The following is a 21948-nucleotide window of genomic DNA, read 5'->3' on the forward strand; positions in this document are numbered from 1 at the left end:
AAAAGATTAGGGAAGGCAGAGATGGAGGAAGAAGAGGATTAGGGGAGGCAGAGATGAAGAGACAGCACATCCCGGGCATGGGGGATGGGTTGTGTAAAATGAATTCAGCCAGGACATGGAATGGAGAGTTTGGAGTATACCGCGTAGTACAATGTGGCTGGAATGTAGAGTACATAGTAGTAGTAGTGGTGGTGGTGGTGGTAGTAGTAAGAGTAGTTACTCCTAACAATAGCGAGTATTTATATAGCATTCTCAGGCTTGCAAATGCTTTATATGTGTCATATCATTTGATGCAATGACCCTGTGAAGTATCTTATTCCCATCTTACAGTGAGAAAACTGAGGCTGAGAGATTAAGTCACCAGGGTCACGCCACTAGTTAAAATCTGAGGGAGAATTTGAACTCAGGTCTTCCTGACTCCACGTCCAATCGTCCACCCCCTGTAGGCTAGGAAGGTAGGTTAGAGTCAGATTGTGGAGAGCCTTAAGCTAGGTCTGGAGGTCACTAGATTTTTAGTGGGTTTCAGAGGAGGGGAGTGAAGTAGTCAGAATGGAAACAGGGAACCCCTTGATGGTCTTTGGGGGTCATGGCCCAAGATTGGAAATTGCGGTACGGTGAGTCATTCCCTCCCCCACCTCTGCCTCTCCTGTCCCCAACTTTGACTGGTCTGTTTTGTCTCCTAGTGGTGTCTGGAATGTTCCCTACATTTCCAGCGTCTACCTGATCAAAGGCAGCACCCTGCGGGGCGACCTGCGACAGAAGGACCTGTTTCACAGCAGCAGGCTGGACGCTGATATGGCTTTCTGCTCCAATGTCCGTGAACAGGTCAGTCTCAGGCCTAGGAGGAAGCTAGTGGGAGGCCTGCACAGCCTTGGGTCTAACTCTCTGAGGCCAAGCAGAGTCAGGCATCAACCTGGGCCAGTGTCCAGGCTGGCTGCAAATGTCAGTGCCTTAGAGGATCTGGAAGAGCTTCTGTAGGACTCCCAGGATGACCACAGTCACAGTCATACTCTTCATGTCCATGAACCCTGCTGCTTATCAGAGAAGACTCAGGAGGGGCATGTTTGCATGCAAGTATCTGAAGGGCTGGGACAAGGTAGAGGGATCAGCCTCATTCTCCTTGGCCCCAGGAAGGCAGGACCAGGACTAGTCGGGGGAAGTTACAAGTGGCCAATATCAGCTTGATGGAAGGAAGCTCTTCTGAACCATTAGACTAGTGGGAAGCAAAATGGGCTGCCTTGGGAGGAGGTGGGCTCCCCCTCACCAGAGGGGAGACTCCCAGACCACTGGGCAGGGAGAGTGGAGACCGAATTCTTGTTGGGTTTGAGACCGATCATGCCTGAGGGCTCTTTCTTCCATAGAGGAGATCCTGAGCAGTATCAGCTTGTGCTCTAGTTGGAAGGTTAGCCCAGAAGACCCCTGCACTCCCTTCCAACTGCATCAAGTTAGAAAGAGCCCCAGGGACTTGGAGTCAGGAGCTCTGAGCTATATCCTGGCTCTGCTCAGCTCTTCTGAACCTCAGACTGCTCACTTTTAAAATGGAGACAGGAAAAGTTGTCTGGTCTCGTTCATGGTGTAGTGGATAGAATGCTGGGCTCGGACTTAGAAAAACCTGGATATGGATCCTGTCTCTGACACTTAATAACCGTGTGGCTCCAGCAAGTCTCTCCAAGGCTCAGTTTCCTCATTTGTTAAAAAGGAATAATCATAGCACCTGCCTTACAGGGCTGTTGTGAGGATCCAATTCAATAAACATTTATTAAGTGCCTTCTATGTTCTAGGAACTGCACTAAGCGCTGGGGGGATTAATAAAAAGAAAAGAGAGTCCCTGATCTCCAGGAGCTTACAATCTAAAGGGGGAGATAACAGAAAAAAAGAGGCAGGAAAGCAGAGTGGTGGGGGAGAGGTAGGGAAACCAGAGGTACCCAGCAAGGCGGCAACTTGTCTGTGGAGTTGAAGCCCGGCAGAGCCACAGGTGCAAAGTAGAGTGATCTGACAGTCTAGTTTCTGTCACATATAAAGGAAGGCATTGGGAGGAGTTTGGTACTGAGCCCTCCAAACAGAGAGAAGGGGAGGGGAGAAGAGGTGGAGGTGGGATCAATCAAGGCTTGAGTCAGCTGCTTGGTGGTGATGGGATGAGCCCATCCTGGGAGGGCCATCTTGTTTCTTGGAGCCGAAACCAGGCAGGGCAGCAGATGCAAAGTGAAGAGAGAATCAGATGGGATAATATCGGTAAAGTACTTTGCAAACAAGGAACTTTTCAAATATCCTAGAACTGGCTGTGGGACCCTGGCCAAGTTATTTAGCTAGATTCTCAAACAATAGAGACAGTTGCAGAGAAGGTGCCTTCCTGTATCGACAACGGGAATTTCTTCATTCACAAGTTCTTTATACCAGTCAAATTACAGGTCCCGGCCCCATCCTCATATAAATATAAGTGGTTTTTGTTATTATTATTATTATTAAAGGGCTGTTAGGGTCCAACATATAAACAACATGTAAAGCCCTCCTACAGAAATGTATGTTATAATTGCGACTGTTCGTGAATCTTAGGGTCTAGGATTCTAAAGTCAACCTCGTAACTCACATTTATATGGTGCTTTGAGGTTTGCAAAGTGCTTTTGACAGATTAACCTGTTGGATCCTCACAACAACCCTTTGGAGCAGGTGCTAAGGGATAGATAAAGCGTTTATTAAGTGTTCACTCTATGCCAGGCACTGTGCTAGTGCTGGGGACACAATACAAGTAATCCAGATGGTTTCCACCTTCAGGAAGCTTACATTCCAATAGGGAAGGGGATCCAGGAAGGGAGTGGTATGTGAGTTGTGGGTACAGAAAGTGGCATGGAGGCCTGCTTCCAAGCAAGGTAAGGTGAAAGTCTGCCTGTCAGAAGCTGGGGCTAAGTCTAGTGGCATGGAGGGCTGGGAGGATGAGAACCATGGCTGGAGGATAAGTATCATGAGGAGAAGATGCCTGCCAAGGGCTTTAGAATTCACACCAACTATGGATACCTATGGTGCGGCTAGGGGGCGCCATAGTGCCTAGAGTGCTGGGCCTGGAGTCAGGAAGCCTCATCTTCCTGAGTTCGAATCCAGCCTCAGATCCGTACTGGCTGTGTGGCCCTGGGCAAGTCACTTCACCCTGTTTGCCTCAGTTTCCTCATCTGTAAAATGAGCTGGAGAAGGTAATGGCAAACCACCCCAGGATCTTTGCCAAGAAAAACACAAATGGGGTCACGAAGAGTTAGATGCGACTGAAATGACCGAACAACTACAGGGGACACCTGTGGTCATTTTGGGGGCAAAGAGCCTACTTTGTCCTTTTCTGTCCTGCAGAAAGTCTTCCTGTTTGTGACCAACCGGCGTTCCTTTGGCCGCCTGCTGTCTGTGGACAATTACCAAACAACTCACCTGCACAATGACCTCTGGGAGATCTTCAACAACCCAGAGGTAGGAAAAGGATCAGAGCAGGACCAAAAAGAGGGATGCCATGGATTGGACCCTTGCCCCTTACACACACACACACACACACACACACACACACACACACACACACGCATGCACACATGCTGTCTGTCTCACACACACACACACACACACACACCCCAACTCAATCTCCCCAGGGCCCACTTTCCTCATCTGTAAAAATGAAAGGTTGATCCTGGATAACCTGATTTTCCTTCTAGCTTTCACGAGCCTAGGAGCTATGGGAGGGAAACAGAGGCAGAGAGAAGGAGGTTATCAGCTTGCTGGTTGGGGAGACAGCCTGCTCAGCTTCTGAGGAACAGCCAGTGTTAGAGTCTTACTTTGTTTCTCCTGGGAGGTACCCACCTCTGCCAGTCAGATAGTCAACAAATATTTATTCAGCACATACTCTGTGCCAGGCACTGTGCTAAGTGCTAGGGATACAAAAAGAGGCAAAAGACAGTCCCTGCCCTCAAGGAGCTCACAATCTAATGGTATAGGCAACAAGCAAGCAAATATGTACAAACAAGCTATATACAGGATAATTAGGAAATCATTACAAGCGGAAAGACACTAGAATTAGGAGGGATGGCGAAAGGCTTCCAATAGAAGACGAGATTTTAGTTGGAACTTGCAGGAAGCCAGGGAAACTAGGAGGCAGAGATGTGGAGGGAGGGCGTCCGGAGTGGCGGACAGCCAGAGAAAATGCCTGGGGCCGAGAGATGGAGTGTCTTGTTCATGAAACAGCCACGAGGCCAGTGCACTGGATCAAAGAGCACATGGTAGGGTTAGAGGTTTAAATAGACCAGGAAGGTGGTAGGAGGAGGCTAAGTGATAAAGGGCTTTGAATGTCATGGAGAGGATTTTATATTTGCTCCTGGAGGTGATGGGACCCCACTGGAGTTTATTGGTTAGGGAGGTGACATGGTCAGCCCTACATTTTAGGAAAATCACTTTGGTGACTGAACGGAGGATGGATTGGAGTGGGGAGAGACTTGGGGCAGGCAGACCAAACAGAATTCCAGGTGAGAGGTTCTGAGGGCCCAAACTAAGGGTCACTGAGGAGTGAGAAGGGGAAGGATGGGAGAGATGTTGTGGACTCAGAAATGATAAAGTTTGACAACTGATAAGAAATATGGGGTGAGGGAGAGTGAAGAGTCTAGGATAATGCTTTAACCTTGGTGCCTTTCCATTTGTTGATTATCTCCAGTTCATCCCATGTGTGTCTTGTCCTTTTATGTCTTATATGTATCTTACTGCTTCAAGCCCCAAGGATAAAAATGTGGCACTAAGAACCAAAGCTTTCCAGGGATGAGTTATGCCCCCACTCCTGGGCCTTGACCTAAGAATGAGCCCCGTGGCCCATGATCCCTGGTCCTTAACCCAGACTTTTCAGAAGCTTTTTAAAGTGTCCCAAACAAGGCAGATTGACCTGGCACTTAGGAGCCTTTGGTATTGTCCATACATGGTGGTGCCTTTGGGCTGTGAGTTACTGCTATGGATAGGAACAGAAGCATGCCCATCTGAGGAGGACGGGAAGGCTGCTTTTCCTTGGGGGTAGGATTCTGAGAAAAATCAGTGGCTGCTGAAGTTGGTTTGGGGAAGAGTTTCCTGCCCCATCTACCTTCTGTAGGTGGCAATGTCCCACTGTCTGATCAGTCCCCCTCCCCTGGCCGGGAGGATTCATGGATTTTTATTTTTCGGTATGAAGTCTCTTTAGACATTTGTAGAGATGTATGAAGTGGGACTTGGATTCCCCTTGGCCTGCTTCTAGGATTTTGGGGGCCAGTGTTGTCCACAGATATGCTGCCTATCAGACTAAACAAGAAATCAAGGCATTTTTGCTAATTTGCTGTTAATCATTTATTGTTAATAATTGTATGTGCCATTATTATATATTATGGATTATAGGATAATCTCGAATAAATTATTTTTAGCAGCCAAAACAAAACATAGTTGCTTGTATGTTGGCTCCTCCATTAGCCTGTGAGCTCCTTAAGGGCAGGAACTGTCTTTTTGCCTTTCTTTGTATCCCCAGTTCTTAGCACAGTGCCCGATGCATGGTACGAGCTTAATAATAAGTCAACTGACTGACTGACTAATGCCAAAGTTATAGACTTTGGAAGAAGAATGGACATAAGTTGGGCTAGATCTCCATTAGGTACCTTCCAATCCTGAAATTCTGTGATGCTGGGAAAGTGCTCAGAGATCTTAAAAAATGGGTTCTCTCACCACAGGACTGGAAGGAGAAATACATCCATGAGAACTACACAGAGGCCCTCAAGGGGAAGCTGGTGGAGACGGTAAGAAAGCCCTAGAATGTGGGAGGGAGCAGCTGTGCAGGGGGAGGGGGAAGGGAGCGGTTACTGGGGAGATAGTTTGGACTCTCAGCCTGCACAGATGTGCCTTCCTGTTTTGTCCTGGCTGGGAGCCAACCTCTGGGGATGAGGGAGTTCCTGGGGTCAGAAGAGCAGCAGGATCCTGTCATGAGGGTGGTTGTCACCAGGGATGGCCCAGTCAATGGGGCTGGGATAAAATAGGCCAAGTTTCTGTGTCTGTAGGAATTCAGCCCAGTTCCTCTTTCTACCCCGCTCACTCCCAGCTAGATAGAGTTCACTCCACTCTGGAGGCATGTCCCCATCACAGCACCAGGAGGCTTCCTGGACATGGATTCTGAGCAGAGTCATGGAGGCAGAATGGATGCCGTGGCATGGTTTGGGGAACAAGTGGGAAGAGGGCATTCCAGCCAGGTGTTCATTGGGAAGGAACTGGATGGGCCTCCGAAAAGGGTCACCCTTGCCACAGCATCATGGGAAGCTTGAGGCTTAGTAAAGCTATGTTCTAAGGCAGGGGGAAGGAGAGTGACTGGCAGGCCTGTGCCCAGAGCAGGGGCCCTGGCAGGTTAGACACAGGCAGTGGGGCAGCGGGGATAGGGATGAGCAACAAAGATTGGAAAAATGGAAGAAAGCAAATCTATCAATCTCTGCCTCAGTTATCCCTTTCCTCCTGTTCCTTTCACCCATCCTGATATTCCGCTCCCATAACTTCTTGCTCTCCCTCTCTCTCCCTCCCCTCCTCTGTCCCTGTCTCCTTTTCTGTTTGCCTCCATCACTCTCTGTCTTCCCTCATTCCTGTCTTTCTCTCTTTTTTGCTTCTCCCTCCCTCTGTCCCTCTCTTCTTTTCTCTCTTTCCCTCCATCTCTCTCTCTCTCTCTCTCTCTCTCTCTCTCTCTCTCTCTCTCATCTTCTCTCTTTTTCTCTTCCTCTTCTTCCCTCTCTCTTTCTCTCTCCCTCTGTCCTTCTCTACTTCTCTCTCTTTCCCTCCATATCTATCTCCCTCTCTCCTGTCTTCCCCACTCTTTCTTTTTCTCTTCTTCTACCTCCCTCTTTCTCTCTTCCTCCCTCTATTCCTCTCTACTTCTCTCTTTCCCTCCATATCTATCTCCCTCTCTCCTGTGTTCCCCTCTCTTTCTTTTTCTCTTCTTCTCCCTCTCTTCCCCAGGCCTCAGGCTCTGCCCCTGCTCATAGATCTAGTCATATCACCTCCCTTGCCCAAAATCCTCAGTGGCTCCCTAAATCTTACTGTGTAAAGTTCAGCTTCTTCTGCCTAACATTCAAGGCCTTCTGTGATCTGGCACCACCCTACCTTCTTGTTAATTCACCTCTGATCATGCTCCAACCCAGTCAGTAGATGATCCCCCTGTCTCCTGAACGCATTCTGTATTCTGCCTTCATGCCACAGCTGGGCCAGTCTCCTGTGCCTAGAAAGTCCTTGCTCCTTTCCTTCCCTTATTGCTCTCCTACCTAGGGCTCATGCCAAATGCCCCCCGCCTAATCTAGTAGCCCTTCCCGGACCTTTCTGCCAGGGCCACACACAGCACTCTATTGGTTTCTCTCTGATGCTCTTAGAATAAATGACCTGTGTCTAGCATTGATGTGTATACCCTATCCATTACTGGACCATGAGTTCCCAGAGATCAGGATCAGTATCTGAACTAAACTTTGTACGTCCCCGAGAGCCTAGCACAGTGCTCTGTACACAGCAGGTGCTTGATAAATGTTTATGGTCGCTATTCGGTCCTGTCTCCCCAGCCCTGTCCGGATGTGTACTGGTTTCCCATCTTCACGGAAACGGCCTGCGATGAGCTCGTGGAGGAGATGGAGCACTTTGGCCAGTGGTCAGCTGGTGATAACAAGGTGAGGGGCATCTGTTTTCTCTTTCCAGGGGAACTCTTCTGCCAGTCCAACTCACTAAGTCAGCATAGGTACCAGGAGGGCAGGCATGGGGTCTGAGCAAGGGGCAGATGTCTAGGGATGCTGACAGCAGAGAGAAAGAGGGTTGGGCCTGGCAGGGAGGGAGGGAGGTGGGGCAGGTCTCCAGCATCCTGCCAGCTGCCTTATTGTTTTCACAGCAAATTACACCCACTCCCCCTAGCTCTGGGAGCAGCCTTCTTTAAAAAAACAAAACAAAACAACACAAACCTATTGATACTTTTGCTTTTACATCAGCTTCATTTCCAAATATAAACTTTTCTCTCCATCGAGCCCCCTCCCTCCCAGCCTGCTTTAAATGCAGATGACCGCTATAGGTTTTTAGAAGGACAGTTCCCTCTGTTTGGGGTGGAAGACTCATAATATGCAGGCCTGGATTTCTTTTCCAATCATGCTAGTGACTGACAGAGTTGCTTAAATCTTTTTAAGTGATCACATGTTAGCACATAGTACATAGAATGTTAATACTAGATGGAAATGTGAGTTGTCAGAGCTAAGAGAGTCCACTTGTTATTCAGTCATTTTTCAGTCGTGTCCGACTCTTCTTGACCCTATTTGGGGTTTTCTTGGCAAAGATACTGGAGCGGTTTGCCATTTCCTTCTCCAGCTCATTTTACAGATGGGGAAACTGAGACCAACAGGGTGAAGTGACTTGCCCAAGGTCACACAACTAATAGGTGTCTGAGGCCAGATTCGCATTTAGAAACATGAGTCTTCCTGACCCCAGGCCTGGAACTCTACCACTGTACCACCTACCTGCTCCAGGAGAAAGTCCTCAAAAACAAAAAAATCAGAATTAGAAGGAACGAGCGTAAAATGTTAGATCTCGAAGGAATCTTAAAATATGGACTGTCAGAGCTAGAAGGAAGATTAGAACATGGAATGTCAGAAATGAGGACTTTAGAAAGCAAAATTTGGGACTTTACAATATGGAATGTCAGAGCTAGAAAGGATCTTAAAACATCCAAAATCAGAGTTGGGGATGCACCTTAGACTACAGAGTGTTAGATCTAGGAGGTCCTTTAAAACATGGAATTAGAAGGACCCTTCTAAGAAATAAACCTAACCCTATCATCTTATTTTATTCTTTTCCAAACAAAATTGCTTTATTGAAAAGGTCATGAATCTGATTCAGAGGAACGTGGGTCAGGAGAAGCAGCTAAGCGACGGCAAATGCAATATTCAGGGTTAAGGCCGGGGTTCTTAATCTGGGGTTGGTGAGCTTTCTTTTTTAAAAAATATTTTGATACCTGAATTTCAACAGCTGGTTTCCTTTGTAATGCTATGTATTTCATTCATTTAAAAACATTATTTTGAAAAGGGGTCAGTAGGCTTCACTGGACATTGCCGGAGGGGGCCATGGCACCAAAAAAAAAAAAAGATTCAGATCCCCTGTTTTAGATTTAAACATCCTTAGATTTGGAGTCTGAGAATCCAGGTTCAAGTTCAGACTTTGCCATTTAGTTCCTGTGTGACCTTAGGTAAGTCATTTCACCTCTGTTGGCCTCAATTCCCTTCCAGTTCTTCATCTATGATCCTACTTAAAAATCTGATTGCTTCTGCTCTGAAAGATTTTCAATTGAGTAAACAGATTGGGGTATAATAATTAATAATAATAGCTAGCATTTCTATAGCAATTTAAGGTTTGCAGAGTCCTTTTACTTGCTCTCATTGGCTCCAACCCAGGGAGGTAAGAGCTATTATTATCCCCATTTTACAGATAAAGAAATTGCTCTGAGATATTCGGCTAGTGAGTGTCTGAGGCAGGATTTGAACTCAGGTCTTCCTGGTTCCAGATCCAGGGCTCTATCCACTGCATCACCTAGTTATCTATAGCTAGGTATGATGGAACCTCACCGCAACATAGACACTTAGTCAGAAAAGGCCAAACTGAGCGCTCAGGGCTCTGAGGATAGTTCTTAAAAAAAAAAAAAAACAACTTTTTTATTACTCTTTTTTTAACATCACCATAGTTCAGCCACCCCCGCCCCCAGCATCCCTCCCTCTACTCTCCCCAGAGAGCCATCTTATATAACAAATAGTATATTTTAAGACAAAAAGAAAGAAAAAGACATTTTTATCTTCTCTCTCTTCTTTCAAGCCAGGCTCATTCTTGATAATTTTGCAACATTTACTTTTGGTTATTTTTTTTTGTATGTGGTTCTCTCTGTCTTCATTCTTGCAGTCATTTTATCTGTTATCTTCCTGGCTTTGTACTATGTAACTTTCCATGCTTCTCTGTATTCATCACATACGTTATTTGTTAGAGCACTGGGATTAATACTCCATTACGTTTGTGTGCCACAATTCGTCTGGCCTTTCTCCAATCGGTGGGCCTCTACTTTGTTTCCAGGTTTTTGCTGTCACAAAAAAAGTGCTGCTATAAATATTTTGGTGCAGTATAAGGGGACTTTCTTATCGATGGCCTCCTTGGAGAGGATATGTCATTATGGAAGTCCACAGTATGCCTCATTCTAAGTGACTTTCGTCTCCAAGGAGGGACCACACATGAGGAAATGTATCATAGTGAAGCCTCTCTATCCATGATGATGCAAATGCAACCAATTCCCATCAATTGTAATTCAGTGAAACCAAAAGCTCAAATAGCCAGCCGTGTTTACAGGCAGCTTTTTGGCGTATTGGGTAGAGCATTAGAACTTGGAGTCAGGATAGACGAGTTCAAATCCACCCTAAGAGTCTTCCTAGCCTGGCTTAATTTCTCCAATTTCCTCATCTGTAAAATAGGATGATAATACCACCTATCTCACAGGGTTGTTATGAAGATCGAATGAGATAATATTTGTAAAGCACTTTGTAACCCTTAAAGTGCTATATAAATGGTGGCTATTATGATTTCTGCTCTCTCAGCCTTTAAGAGGAAGAAACACATGACAAGTCAGCAAAGATACTATCAAGAATTATTACAAAACAAATCGGGGGAAAACCCAGTGACTCCCCAAACATCTTGTAGGGTTTATCAGGGTCAGAATTTCTTTTCTTTTTTATAAATTTAAAGACTGAGTCCTCCTATCTTGCCCAGACTAGAAGTTCAGCAGCCACTCATGAAGCCAATTGCTAATCAGCCCTAGAGCTTTGCCTTGCTCCGTTTCCGATATCCATCTTTAGGCAACCTGGTCACCCCCTGCTCCCTGGAGGCTGCCATATTGCTTAGTGTGGACACTTGATTGGCTTAGCTCACCACGGCTCAGAACTTTTGAGTTGAGCTCAAGATATCTGCCATCCATGGCCTTCCCAAGAAGCAGAAATTATAGGCCTGTGCCACAAGGCCTGGTCTTTTTTTTTTCCCCTCCTGACTTCCAAGACAGGACTCTTTCCATTCCTTCCTCCCATTCAAATGCGGAGGAATTATATCAGACATGTAGGTCTCCTGACTATCAAATTTGACCTCTGTATACTACTCTAGTCCATTTTGAGATCATTGAACCTAGCCAAATCTCAATTGCCATTAGTAATTGTTAGATGCTTTTAGATCTGTGGAAAGTCTAGACATGTAGGTATTGGTTTGGTTACTGAGCAAAAAACACAGGTACTGCTCTAAAAGCACAAGGAGTGTTGGGGTCTATTTTAATTGGGCTAACTGGTATCCTCTGGTAACTGAATTCCAGGACAGCCGAATTCAAGGTGGCTATGAAAATGTCCCAACGATTGACATCCACATGAACCAGATCAAGTTTGAGAGAGAATGGCACAAGTTCCTGGTGGAATACATCGCACCCATGACTGAGAAACTCTACCCAGGATACTATACCAGGGTAAGAACACCTGTCAGGCCCTGACCAAGAAGGATGGCCCCACGTGGGGCCTGAGAACCTGCTAAGCTAATGCCCTAGGGAACGCTCAAGGGGATTTGGGGAGAGGGCTGGGTGTCGGCTACCAGGTTGGAATTCCCTCAGTCTCCAACCCAGGCCAGGCAATGAAAAGGGATGTTCCCCCCTTCGAGGAAAGCAAAAGCAAATTGGTTCTTTTCAGTACTCCACTGACTGTCCACACACCCAAGTACTTCGGGGGACGCCTCTAGAGGATAACAAACTTGCCTAAGTTTCCCCTTCTGGATGGGGATGCCCAGCAACTGACTCAGCATTGAGTCTGAGAACAATTTCCTTGGTCTTATCTGCTATTTGAAAAACTTCGCCAATGCCATTGAATTTACCCATCTTTAATGAAAGTGGCTCTAAAATCAATCTGAGAATCTTCTCAACCAGATTATTAATATTAATTAATTAATTAATAATTAAAATTTTCCCCTTTTAAAAAATGTTTTCTTAATGCCTTTCTAAACTAATGATTTCATGATATAAACTTTCCACCACCCAGTCATTCCTTATAACAAAAAACATATCCAAAGAAAACCAGCCAGGAACAGACACTATTCCTGGTGGTGTATGCATCATTTTTTTACCTGTAGTCTACCACCTGTCTACTTGAGAGGAGGGAGAACACACCAATATTTTTATTCATTCATTTCTTTACTGAGTACACCTATCGGGTGTCCAGTCCTGGCCAAATATTCCAGCAAATATCATGATCCAGAAGATGTGCTCCCGAGGATTTTACAGCATCATTGAGACAAGACATAAATAGTTGAATACATGAATGAATAATGTCAGTAGTGGATCAGCAACTTAGGACATTACAAGGCCATCTGTGCTAAGTGCCAAATAAGTGGCTTAAACAAGTACCATAAATTTGAAAAAAGAGGGATTTTTTTCATCCCATCCCTACTCCCACCTCCCCCCCCCGGGCCATATAGAGAACTGACTAATCAAAGGCTTTTTTATTTTGGGCACAGTGCCCTGCATATGGAAGGTGCTCAATAAGTGTGGTTCTTCTCTAAAAGGAGGGGGATGGTTTGGATGACCTCAAAGGTCCAGCTCTCAATCGTCCTGGGAACTGAATGGGCTTGAATCGAATTTTCCATTTGCATGACCCCATCTCTTGGGCTAGTGCCTATTCGCAAGGCTGAGAGATTGTCTGCACTGCCTCAGGAAGGAGAGCATGACACCCTCCTACAGAGAATGATGCTGCAGTCTTAGCCACCCAGTACCTGTGTGAAGAGACGATGTGGAGAAGAATCAAACTTCCTTGTTAGAATGGCATCACATGCCAGGAGGTCAGCAAGGCCTGGGAGGATTAAGCAAACCAGCCTCTCTGCAACTCAATTCAATTTGGCAACTGGTTATTTTTTAAAACATCACCTGAATTTTCCTCAGGATCTGTCTCCTTCCCTTGTTCAGTGAGCCATCTCATATGACAATATTTTTAAAGAAAAAAATTAGCAAAGTATATCAATACATCAAAAAAAAAAATCTGACAATCTCTACAGTGCTCCACACCCATGGACGTTCCACCTCTTATCTTTCTTTGGGGCCACGTTCAGCAATCTTTAAGCGCTGCCTATGTGCCAGGCATGGTGTGCTAGGAGCTGGGGATCCAAAGAAAACAAGAGTGTCACTCTACTGGGCTATGCTACATAGACACAGATAAACAATGCCAAAAAGAGAGTACTAAGAAGTGGGGGGATCAGGGAAGGCTTCATGGAAGAGGTGGCACCTGAACTGAACCTTGAGTCAGGAAGAGGAGGAGCCTGGCAGCCAGCAAGTCCTGTCTGTGATACATAGTAGGGCACACAAATATACATATATAATATGTGATCATACATAGTCTGTGATACATACTAGAGGCAGGTCACTGTCGGGGAAGGGCCAAGCTACCCATGAGTGCTGGCCTTTGTGAGTCCAGCAAGGAAAATGGGGGTGGGGTTGGGGTGACGACTGACAGCATTTTTGCTGTACCATAGAATTCACAGAGGAGAAGCTAGGCAGTGCAGTGGATAGAGCACAAAGCCTGGAGTCAGGAAGATCTGAGTTCAAATCTCACCTCAGAAACTTATTAGCTATGTGACCTTGGACAAAATCACTTAACCCCTATTTGCCTCAGTTTCCTTGTCTGCAAAATGGGGACACACCAGAGAAGGAAATGGCAAACGACTCCAGAAAACCCCATGGACATAGAGTCGGACATGACTGAACAACAAGAAGAATTCACCAAAGGCAGCAATAGGAAATCACTCCAGAGGGGCAGGCTGCCACCAGCTCAGGTCCTTATGTGCCAGGCTGAGGAGCCAAAGGGACTCTTCTGACTCCTGTGCAAAAGGCCAGCATGGGGCTGCCCTACCCCAGTTCCTTTGTGGCAGCAAGTGGCTTAGTCATTCTCCTCAGCTCTGACCATCTGAGCTTCCTCTGGGAAATGGTGGTTTTATCTAAACCTTCTTGGGTCTGTTTCTGTCCTCAAAGTCATGCCACCTGTCAGAGCCGTGAGGCCTAGGGCTCATTCTCCTTTGAGAGAAGCGTGAATTCTTTGTCTTTGAGAGCTCCTTCTTTTCAGTAGCCAGGGGTTTCCTGGAGGCTGGGATTTGGAGCGCCCCTCTGCAGCGTATGGCCACTAGGCACTGGCGTTCTGAGCCCTGACTCTGGGCTTCCCAAAGCTCAGCCCTTACTTTATCTCTCCAGATAGAAGGTCCCTCCTGGAAGAGACAGACTGATTTTTTTCCTCTCCAGTACTTTGAGAATAATAGGTGTTTAATAAATGTTTGCTGATTTATTGGTTATTGCAAGGATCTGTACAGACGATACAGAGGCCTCTGTGGTCATTGACACTCTGCCCTGCTTTCTCCCCCACCTCCTACAGAGCTCCCACTAGAAATGTGTCTTGACTGAAGTAGGACGCGTTCACCCCCCACAAAAGTCAACATGTGATCAAGGGGGCCGTGAGAGAACTGTGCTTCGTACTGGGTTAGTGAGCAGTACTTTCTCTTTTGCCCCCACCCCCAGGCCCAGTTTGATCTGGCCTTCGTGGTTCGCTACAAGCCAGATGAGCAGCCCTCCCTGATGCCACACCATGATGCATCCACCTTCACCATCAACATCGCCCTCAATAGAGTGGGCGTGGATTATGAGGTGAGAGCTTCCTGCAGTCATAGCCCCTGATGGGAGGGTAGTAGTGTTAGAGGTGCATCAGAATATAGCTTTGGACACAGCGTATATGGGCAAGAGATACTTGGAGAGCTGTGCCAGATAATAGCGGAGAAATCCAAAGCAAACTGGGTGCAGAAGGGCTGTGCGTGATGACCTTGAGTGGGATCAACCAGGAGGGAAAAGGTAAAATGTCAGAGTGGATGGAGGTGCCAACCATGAAGCAGCACATCCTGTCCATGATCCATACTAACTGTGTGACCCTGGCAGATCACTGAGGACAGCTGGGTGACACAGTAGATACAGCCTGTGATGTGGAGTCATGAAGACCTAAATTCAAATCCTTGGGCAAATCCCTTAATTTCTCCGTGCTTTATCTGTGAAATGTGCTTAATAACAGTACCTACTTTCCCGAATGGTTGTGAGGACCAAGTAAATTAACATGGTAAATAAACAAGTTCTTCGCACACTTTAAAGTGCTATCTAAACTCGAGTTATTATTATTATCATTTAATTACTAGTACTGCTTAATCTCTTAGTGCCCTTGGCAGTTCTCTTAAAACTAAATTATAGGTGAGTTGTCCATCTGCCCCCACTGGGAGTTCCCTACACCAGTGGAATTGCAGGTCAGGAAGCACCCCCCCCCAAAAAAAACATCAGGGTTTTCTAGAAGGAGGAAGGTAAAGGTGGGGTTTGGAGGGAGAGAGCTGGAAAGTTGGGGAGACGTGGGTGATGAGCTGATGGGTCAGAGTTGGTAGAGGAGCCTTGGGTCCCAGAATAAAGAGTCTGAGTTCCCTGTGCTTCTGAATATTCCTTGAGTGGTCTCTTGCGGTAACTAGTCACACTGGTTAGTATGTGAAGGTATAACCAAAGGCTATGGGATTGCAGAGGAGGGAGGGATCACTGAGGCCTGTGATGGATGGTCAGGACCACAGCATTCTTGGAGGTGGGAGGGGGGGGACTTGAGATAAACCTTGAAGGAGGGTTAGGATTGGAACTTCTTTCCCCATTGATCCCCATCTTGTGTATCCTAGGGTGGAGGCTGCCGGTTCATCCGCTACAACTGTTCTGTTAGAGCCCCCCGAAAAGGATGGACCCTCATGCATCCGGGCCGACTCACCCATTACCATGAAGGGCTCCCAACGACCAAAGGAACTCGATACATCGCCGTCTCTTTTGTTGACCCTTAAGAGCCCAGACTTTGTCACCGTGGACATTTCCCCTTTTCTGATCAGGCCAGGGGTCCTCCATGACTGACCCCTGGCTAACTTTGGCTGAGCCTCAGGGCTCTTCTCGTCCTTCTTTGAGACTAAAAGCCCAGGATGGGAATTGGAATGGATTGCCTCCCACTCGGTGCCCACATCATTTTCCACAATGCTGTGGCCTGTTGGCTCTGGGAGATACCCTTTGCCTTAAAGACTGCCCTTTCCCGTCATTGTTTTCCTGAGATGCTTTCCTACTGCTCCTTAGGAACTGAGTATCCCCCAAATTCTGCTGGGGACGCCGTGGAGCTGAGTAGGTTCCAAGAAGCGCTGAGCTAAGGCCAAAAAGGGAGACTGAACCTTGGAGTGCCCCCGGCACAGGACCCCCACTCCTGGGCACCACTATCCTCTTCACGTCCTCCCGCCCAGCTCAGTTAGCCCGCTCCTCAGACTTCCTGCTTCTCATCACAGACCAAATCTGATGGGTAGCATCAAACCCATCTCTAATCCTCTTGCCAAGGATGGGCCCAAGTGTTCACCCCCATATCAGCCCTTGCCAGGATCAAGGAGACAGGCAAGGGATCTATTTATGTTTCAGATCAGTCCCTGCATTGGCTGGTCATCCTCTGAAGAATGGGGGACCAGGGCTGGTATACACACACACACACAGAGCTGCATTTTCATTCATTCATTCACTGGCTGGCTCTTTGGCTGACATGGACAGTTCAAAACAACAGTCTTTAACATTAAAACTTAACAAAACCAATGATGAGATCTTCCGAGAATGCATATATATATGTGTGTGTTGGGTGCATTACTTTTAAAGGGCCCTAGCTAGGCAGTTTAAAAAGCAGTGGTTGCTATGCTGGGGAGTTAGGGATATTCAGAGGAAGTCTTTAATCCCACAAGGCTGACCTCAGGGAACGCAGCCATCCCCAGAACAATCCTTGGCACTGATGTCAGAGACAGGATGTTATTGCTCTAACCGAATAATTAAATTCAACTAACACTGAGGCACCATCTGCTAGTAAGTGGGGGAGGGGTAGACCAGGTGGTCCTAAGGGTCCCTCCCAGCTTTTATTCTATGATGATGTAAATCATGTCAGTGCCCTGGGCCTCAGTTTCCTCATCTGTAAAATATAATAATAATAGTGTTTATATAGCAGCGTCTACTTTGTGCCAGGCACTACGTTAAGCGCTTTATGAATATTCTCTCATTTGATCCTCACAGCCACCATTGGAGGGAGGTGCTGTTATGATCCCCATTTTAAAGTTGAGGAAAATGAGGCAAGCAGAGGTAAAGTTACTTGCCCAAGGTGACACAGCTATTAAGTAACTGAGGCTGAATTTGAACTCAGGTCTTCCTGACTCTAGGCCCTGTGCTCTAAGGTCCCTTACAGCTTTAGCCCCTATGATGCTATGTCACTTATCTTCCCTGTAACTCAGTTTCCTCACTTGTAAAATGAGGGAATCGGACCAGATGGTCTGAGGCCCCTTCTGCTCTATGCTGTGTGCCTAGGTGCCTAGCACTGTGCTGGATGCCATGGAGGGAATCCAAGATCTCAAGGTGGAAAGGGACCTCAGGGGCCATAGAGTTTAACCTGTCCCTGACCAAGAATCCCTTCTCCACATCCCTGACAAGCAGTCAGACTTCCAGTCCTCTACTGAGGGTAGTCCATGTCACTTCCCGATAGCTTGGATTATCTTCCCGACTTCAAACCAAAATCTGTCTCTCCGATTTCCACTCGTTGTTCCTGCTTCTGGCATCTGGGGCCTGTTTCCCCATGATGGCCCTCCAGATACTCAAAATCAGTGCTCAAAGTTGTTTATACGTAGAAATCTAAAGCAACCCCCTCCCCAAGTTCCACACCATCTTGTTAGGGGAGGGGAGAAGGGGGTGACTGGAACTGGTGTCCTTCCTTCTCCCAGGCCTCTCACAGCCTGAGCCCTAGCTCCTTCCACCAGGTCTCACTTTCTGCTAGTAAACAACAGGTGAGCGGGAAATTCCCTTTGATGGGGCACTTTAGAGGTGGCAGGTCTCTGTGTCTGTCCGTAAGCTTTATCAGTAGTTAGCTGAGTAACGACTTAACCTCTTTGGTATTTAATAATTTTATCTGTAAAATGGGGATAATAATCTCGGATCTGCCTGAAGGCTGGAGCCTGAGTCAGATGGTCTTTTTGCGTCTCTTCTGAAATGAGAGAGAGTTTGGGGGTAGAGCAGGTGGTGAGCTGGCTATTGAGGCTGGTCACCTGAGACCATGGGGTCATCATCCTCAGCTCTGCAGAATCTGCTTTTTTATTCTACTCAGAAGTGCTTTGGGCTCGGGGAGCTGATTCATACTGAGCAAACTCACAAGGTCCTGATTTCTAACCCAGGATGCCAGGTTATGAATTTATAGTGGAAGCTATGTCTAGTAACATGACCGCAGACAGCAGGAGACCACAGCAAAGGTCAGAAAGTTGCTAGTAAGATTATAGAATAAAGGAAATGAGGTATTTCCATGGAGCTCCAGTAACCGCCTCATCTTCATTTCAAAAAGGTTTGTTGATACTCCTTTTAAAATGTACATCCCTGTGGCTTTCCAATGACTCACCTAGAAACCTCCCTCATAACAAGGAAATCAAACAAAACCCACACATTGGCTGTGTCTGAAAATGCATGCCTCATTCCACAACAGCGGTCCACCACCTCTTTCGAAAGCATCACCAACTGATGTGCTTCTTTTCTGTGGAATCACAGGGCTTGGAACTTGAAGGGAGACTTTTTACAGATGGAGAAACTGAGACTCAGAAGGCAGACCTTCTTTTCCCAGCTCGTATAGCTAGTAAGTAGCAGAACCAGGTTTCTCATCCTGGTCTTCTGGCTCTAAACCTTTCTACCATGTGCGTCCTGACAATAAGAAATAAGCAACAGTTCTAGAGCACCCCAGGGAGCTCTGCAGACAGCTTTGTGCCGTGATCTCATTTGATCATGATTCCCAAACATTAAGTGTATAGATCACATACAGAATACAGTAGATATACTACGTTATGTAGTATGTACAAAATATATGCCAGGGCTGTCCAAAATGCGGCCCGCAGTGCGATTTATGTGGCCCGCCTGCCAGCATAGAAATTTACATAAATGCTTTAGTAAATAAAGCCCAGCTATCGCACAGCTCTCACTAAAATGGCAAATCAAAGTATGTTGTCTAGTGTTTCAATAAAAACCTAAGGTTGGACAGCCCCAATAAATGCTATAGGGTATCTAGGTGGCACCGTAGTACATAGAGCACCAGACCTGGACTTGGGAAGGAAGACTCATCTTCTGAGTTCGAATCTGGCCTCAGACACGTATTGGCTGTGCGACCCTGGGCAAGTCACTTTGCTCTGTTTGCCTCAGTTTCCTCATCTGTAAAATGAGCTGGAGATGAAAATGGCAAACCACTCCAACATCTTTGCCAAAAATCCCCAAATGAGATCACAAAAAGCTGGACACACCTGCAATGACTGAACAATATAACATATAGCTTTTATTATAAACTATACTATATAGTATACATATATATATAGAATAGCATATATATGTATATATATATAAGTATAGTGTATATATGTATATATAAATTATATTTGTAGCAAATACCCATTGGTATTTGCTACAAATATTATTATCCCCATTTCACAGCTAATGTATCTGAGGTTCTGAGGCTCAGTGGTCAAAGTCACTCAGGCTGGTGGCCAGGTACAGAGTCAGGATTTGAACTTGGGTTCTCCAACTGTTTTAGTCTAGGGGTACTGGACCCCCAAATCCAAGAGTACAGGGCAAGAACTCAACCACTCAGACCTTCTTTCAGTCCAAGTAGCTAGTTTATTGTTAACACCAGTAGAAGCAGGTCACACTCCTAGTGAGTCTGGGGTATTTGTGTTGCCGATACAAGTGAGCCAGATTTCAAGAATCTGTGTCTTTGAGGAGGATTAGATGAATGTTTTTATACAGAAGGACTGTGGGAAGATAGGGATGGGATCTAGGCCTGGCAGGTAGCCTCGGGTGGCCAGGAGCTAACAGAGAAAGGGGTTTACATAGAATTAAGGAGTGTTAAGGAAGCTAATTAAGTAATCTAGGTGGGCCGGGGTGGGCCAGATGCCTTGGGCAGAAGCACCTGAGATCTGGGCTACCGAAATGTGTGGGAAAATGCAAGGGCTTTTACTTTTTGGGGTCCAGATCCTCCCTTTTAGGGGTTCAGCTCCCATCCCCTTCACAATTGTGCATATTTGCATAAACTCTGTGTCACACACTTAATAAGCGTGTTTTGATTTGCACTAAGCCTCCCCCTTCCTGGGTGGGTGCTCAGGGGCAGTGGGGGCCTGGAAGCCTGTCGTGCTCAGGCTGGGCCTGGTTTCCTTCCAGGGCTGCCTCGCCCTTGACAGTCCCTGCGCAGCCCCGGCCCCGCCCCTCCAGGAGGGGGCTCTCTACTCCGGTTCAGAACTACGACTCCCAAGATGCGCGTCGAGTCACACCCAGTGACGTCACCGACCAGCGCCCAGCGGAGCCGCAGGGCCTGGACGAGAGGCTGCTCCCCACACGCGCTGGGGTAGCTCTGGACCCTCTCGGAGCTAGTGAAGATCTTCGGGTCAGGTCTGGAGGCTGACTCCGGAGCGGGAAGTCGGGGCGTGTGTGTGGTGGGGGCGGGGAGCGGACGACGCGCCCTTCCTCTCCACGGGCTGACGCGGCCTGATGATGTCACGGCGCATCATGGCGGCGGCGGCAGCTCAGAGAAGGTGAAGGTGAGTGAGCGCGGACGGCGGCGGCGCTGCGGGGGAAGGCCGCGGGGACCGGCAGGCGCTGGCGGGCGAAGAGCCGGGGCTGAGCCCCCAGGCCTCTGCTCGCCTCTCCCAGCCCCAGCGTCACGCCCCTCCCCCAGCCAGGCCCGCGACCCCTCTTCCCCAGTCCTGGACCCTCCCCACCCTCCCCTGTCTCCGTTCCCTCCACTCCTATGCCAGGCTCCCTCCCCCATGTCAGGCTTCCTCTCCACCCCACCCCGTGTCAGGCCCCTTCCTCTCCATACCAGGGCCCTTCTCCCCCTCGCCAAGCTCTCCTCCCCCCATTCCAGGCTCCCCTCCTCTCCATATAAGTGCCCTTCTGTGCTAGGCCCCCTCTCCTGTGTATCAGTGTCTTTTCTTCGTGACAGGTCCCCTCCCCCATGCCAGCTCCCTTTCCCTCCACGCCAGGCCCCTTCTTCTCCATACCAGTCTCCCTCTCCCCTCATGCCGGTGCCCGTGCCAGCTGCCTCTGCCAGTTCTCCCCCCATGCCAGCCCCCCCTCCTTTGTTTTTCCTTGAGCACATGGCATGCACATGTGCCCAGCCCCATGCCCAGGTGTGTTGTGATGCCCCGGGGTTAGTGAGCTCCTCCAGTCAGTGGCTGCCCTTGCTCTCCACCCCAGCTTGCTGGCATGTGCCCTTGCAAGAGGCCTGTCTGAGCCCGGAGGTGGTGTTTGTTCATAGATTAGAGGAGCCCCGAAGATGCCCAAGCCTCCCAATGACTGCTCCCCCTTTCCTTCCCACAGTTTTGGGGCCCGGGTGGATTCAATGCAGCAGCAGCCTGTGAAAGTGAGAAATGCCCGGATCCTTCCCTTCTTTTCCAGGCCAGCACAGTTCATGATGTCAGCCTTGTGAAAACAATCCATCTCTGGAAAAGTGAGTCTTGGCCTCTCTGGGCCTTGGTGCCTTAAGCTGTGGGGGAACTCGAGGCTGCAGGGGCGACCCTGGGCTGGAAGTAAACACAATTAGGAGGATATCGGAGATCCAGTGAGGGGTCCTTGGAATTGAGTCTTGGCACAGTGAGATTTCACACTTGAATCCTTTCTGTCTTTGTGAGAGAAAACCAAGTTGGGTCAAACCTTTTGTCCCATGACTTAAGTCTGGTTCTGGTATTTGGGGCATCCGCCGAATGTTAGTTCACTCTGCCCAAATGGAACTGATTTAGTGTGTTGTGAAATAAGGAAAGTAGCATCTGAATCTAAAATACATGCTCTGG

General features: G+C 47.6%; 2 protein-coding genes across 5 annotated transcripts in view; both read left to right on the top strand.

The window, feature by feature from the left end:
* PLOD1 (procollagen-lysine,2-oxoglutarate 5-dioxygenase 1) overlaps positions 1–16709 on the top strand; it is a 44562-nt gene extending 27853 nt beyond the window's left edge. The window contains exons 13-19 of the mRNA XM_036745941.1: positions 684–825; positions 3337–3450; positions 5703–5768; positions 7557–7661; positions 11363–11509; positions 14588–14713; positions 15763–16709. Of these exons, the coding sequence (XP_036601836.1) occupies positions 684–825; positions 3337–3450; positions 5703–5768; positions 7557–7661; positions 11363–11509; positions 14588–14713; positions 15763–15918 (856 nt within the window). The 3' untranslated portion in view covers positions 15919–16709. The remainder of the gene's footprint in view (positions 1–683; positions 826–3336; positions 3451–5702; positions 5769–7556; positions 7662–11362; positions 11510–14587; positions 14714–15762) is intronic.
* A 3722-nt stretch (positions 16710–20431) lies between these two features.
* Positions 20432–21948, top strand: part of MFN2 (mitofusin 2) — a 30760-nt gene continuing 29243 nt past the window's right edge. The window contains exons 1-2 of one of the 4 annotated variants that reach the window (XM_036743457.1): positions 20432–20697; positions 21479–21608. The gene's annotated coding sequence lies outside the window, so the exon portion shown is untranslated. The other 3 variants (XM_036743455.1, XM_036743458.1, XM_036743456.1) reach the window with 3 other exon arrangements.

Source organism: Trichosurus vulpecula, chromosome 2 (genome assembly GCF_011100635.1).
Source record: "Trichosurus vulpecula isolate mTriVul1 chromosome 2, mTriVul1.pri, whole genome shotgun sequence".
NCBI classification, from domain to species: domain Eukaryota; kingdom Metazoa; phylum Chordata; class Mammalia; order Diprotodontia; family Phalangeridae; genus Trichosurus; species Trichosurus vulpecula.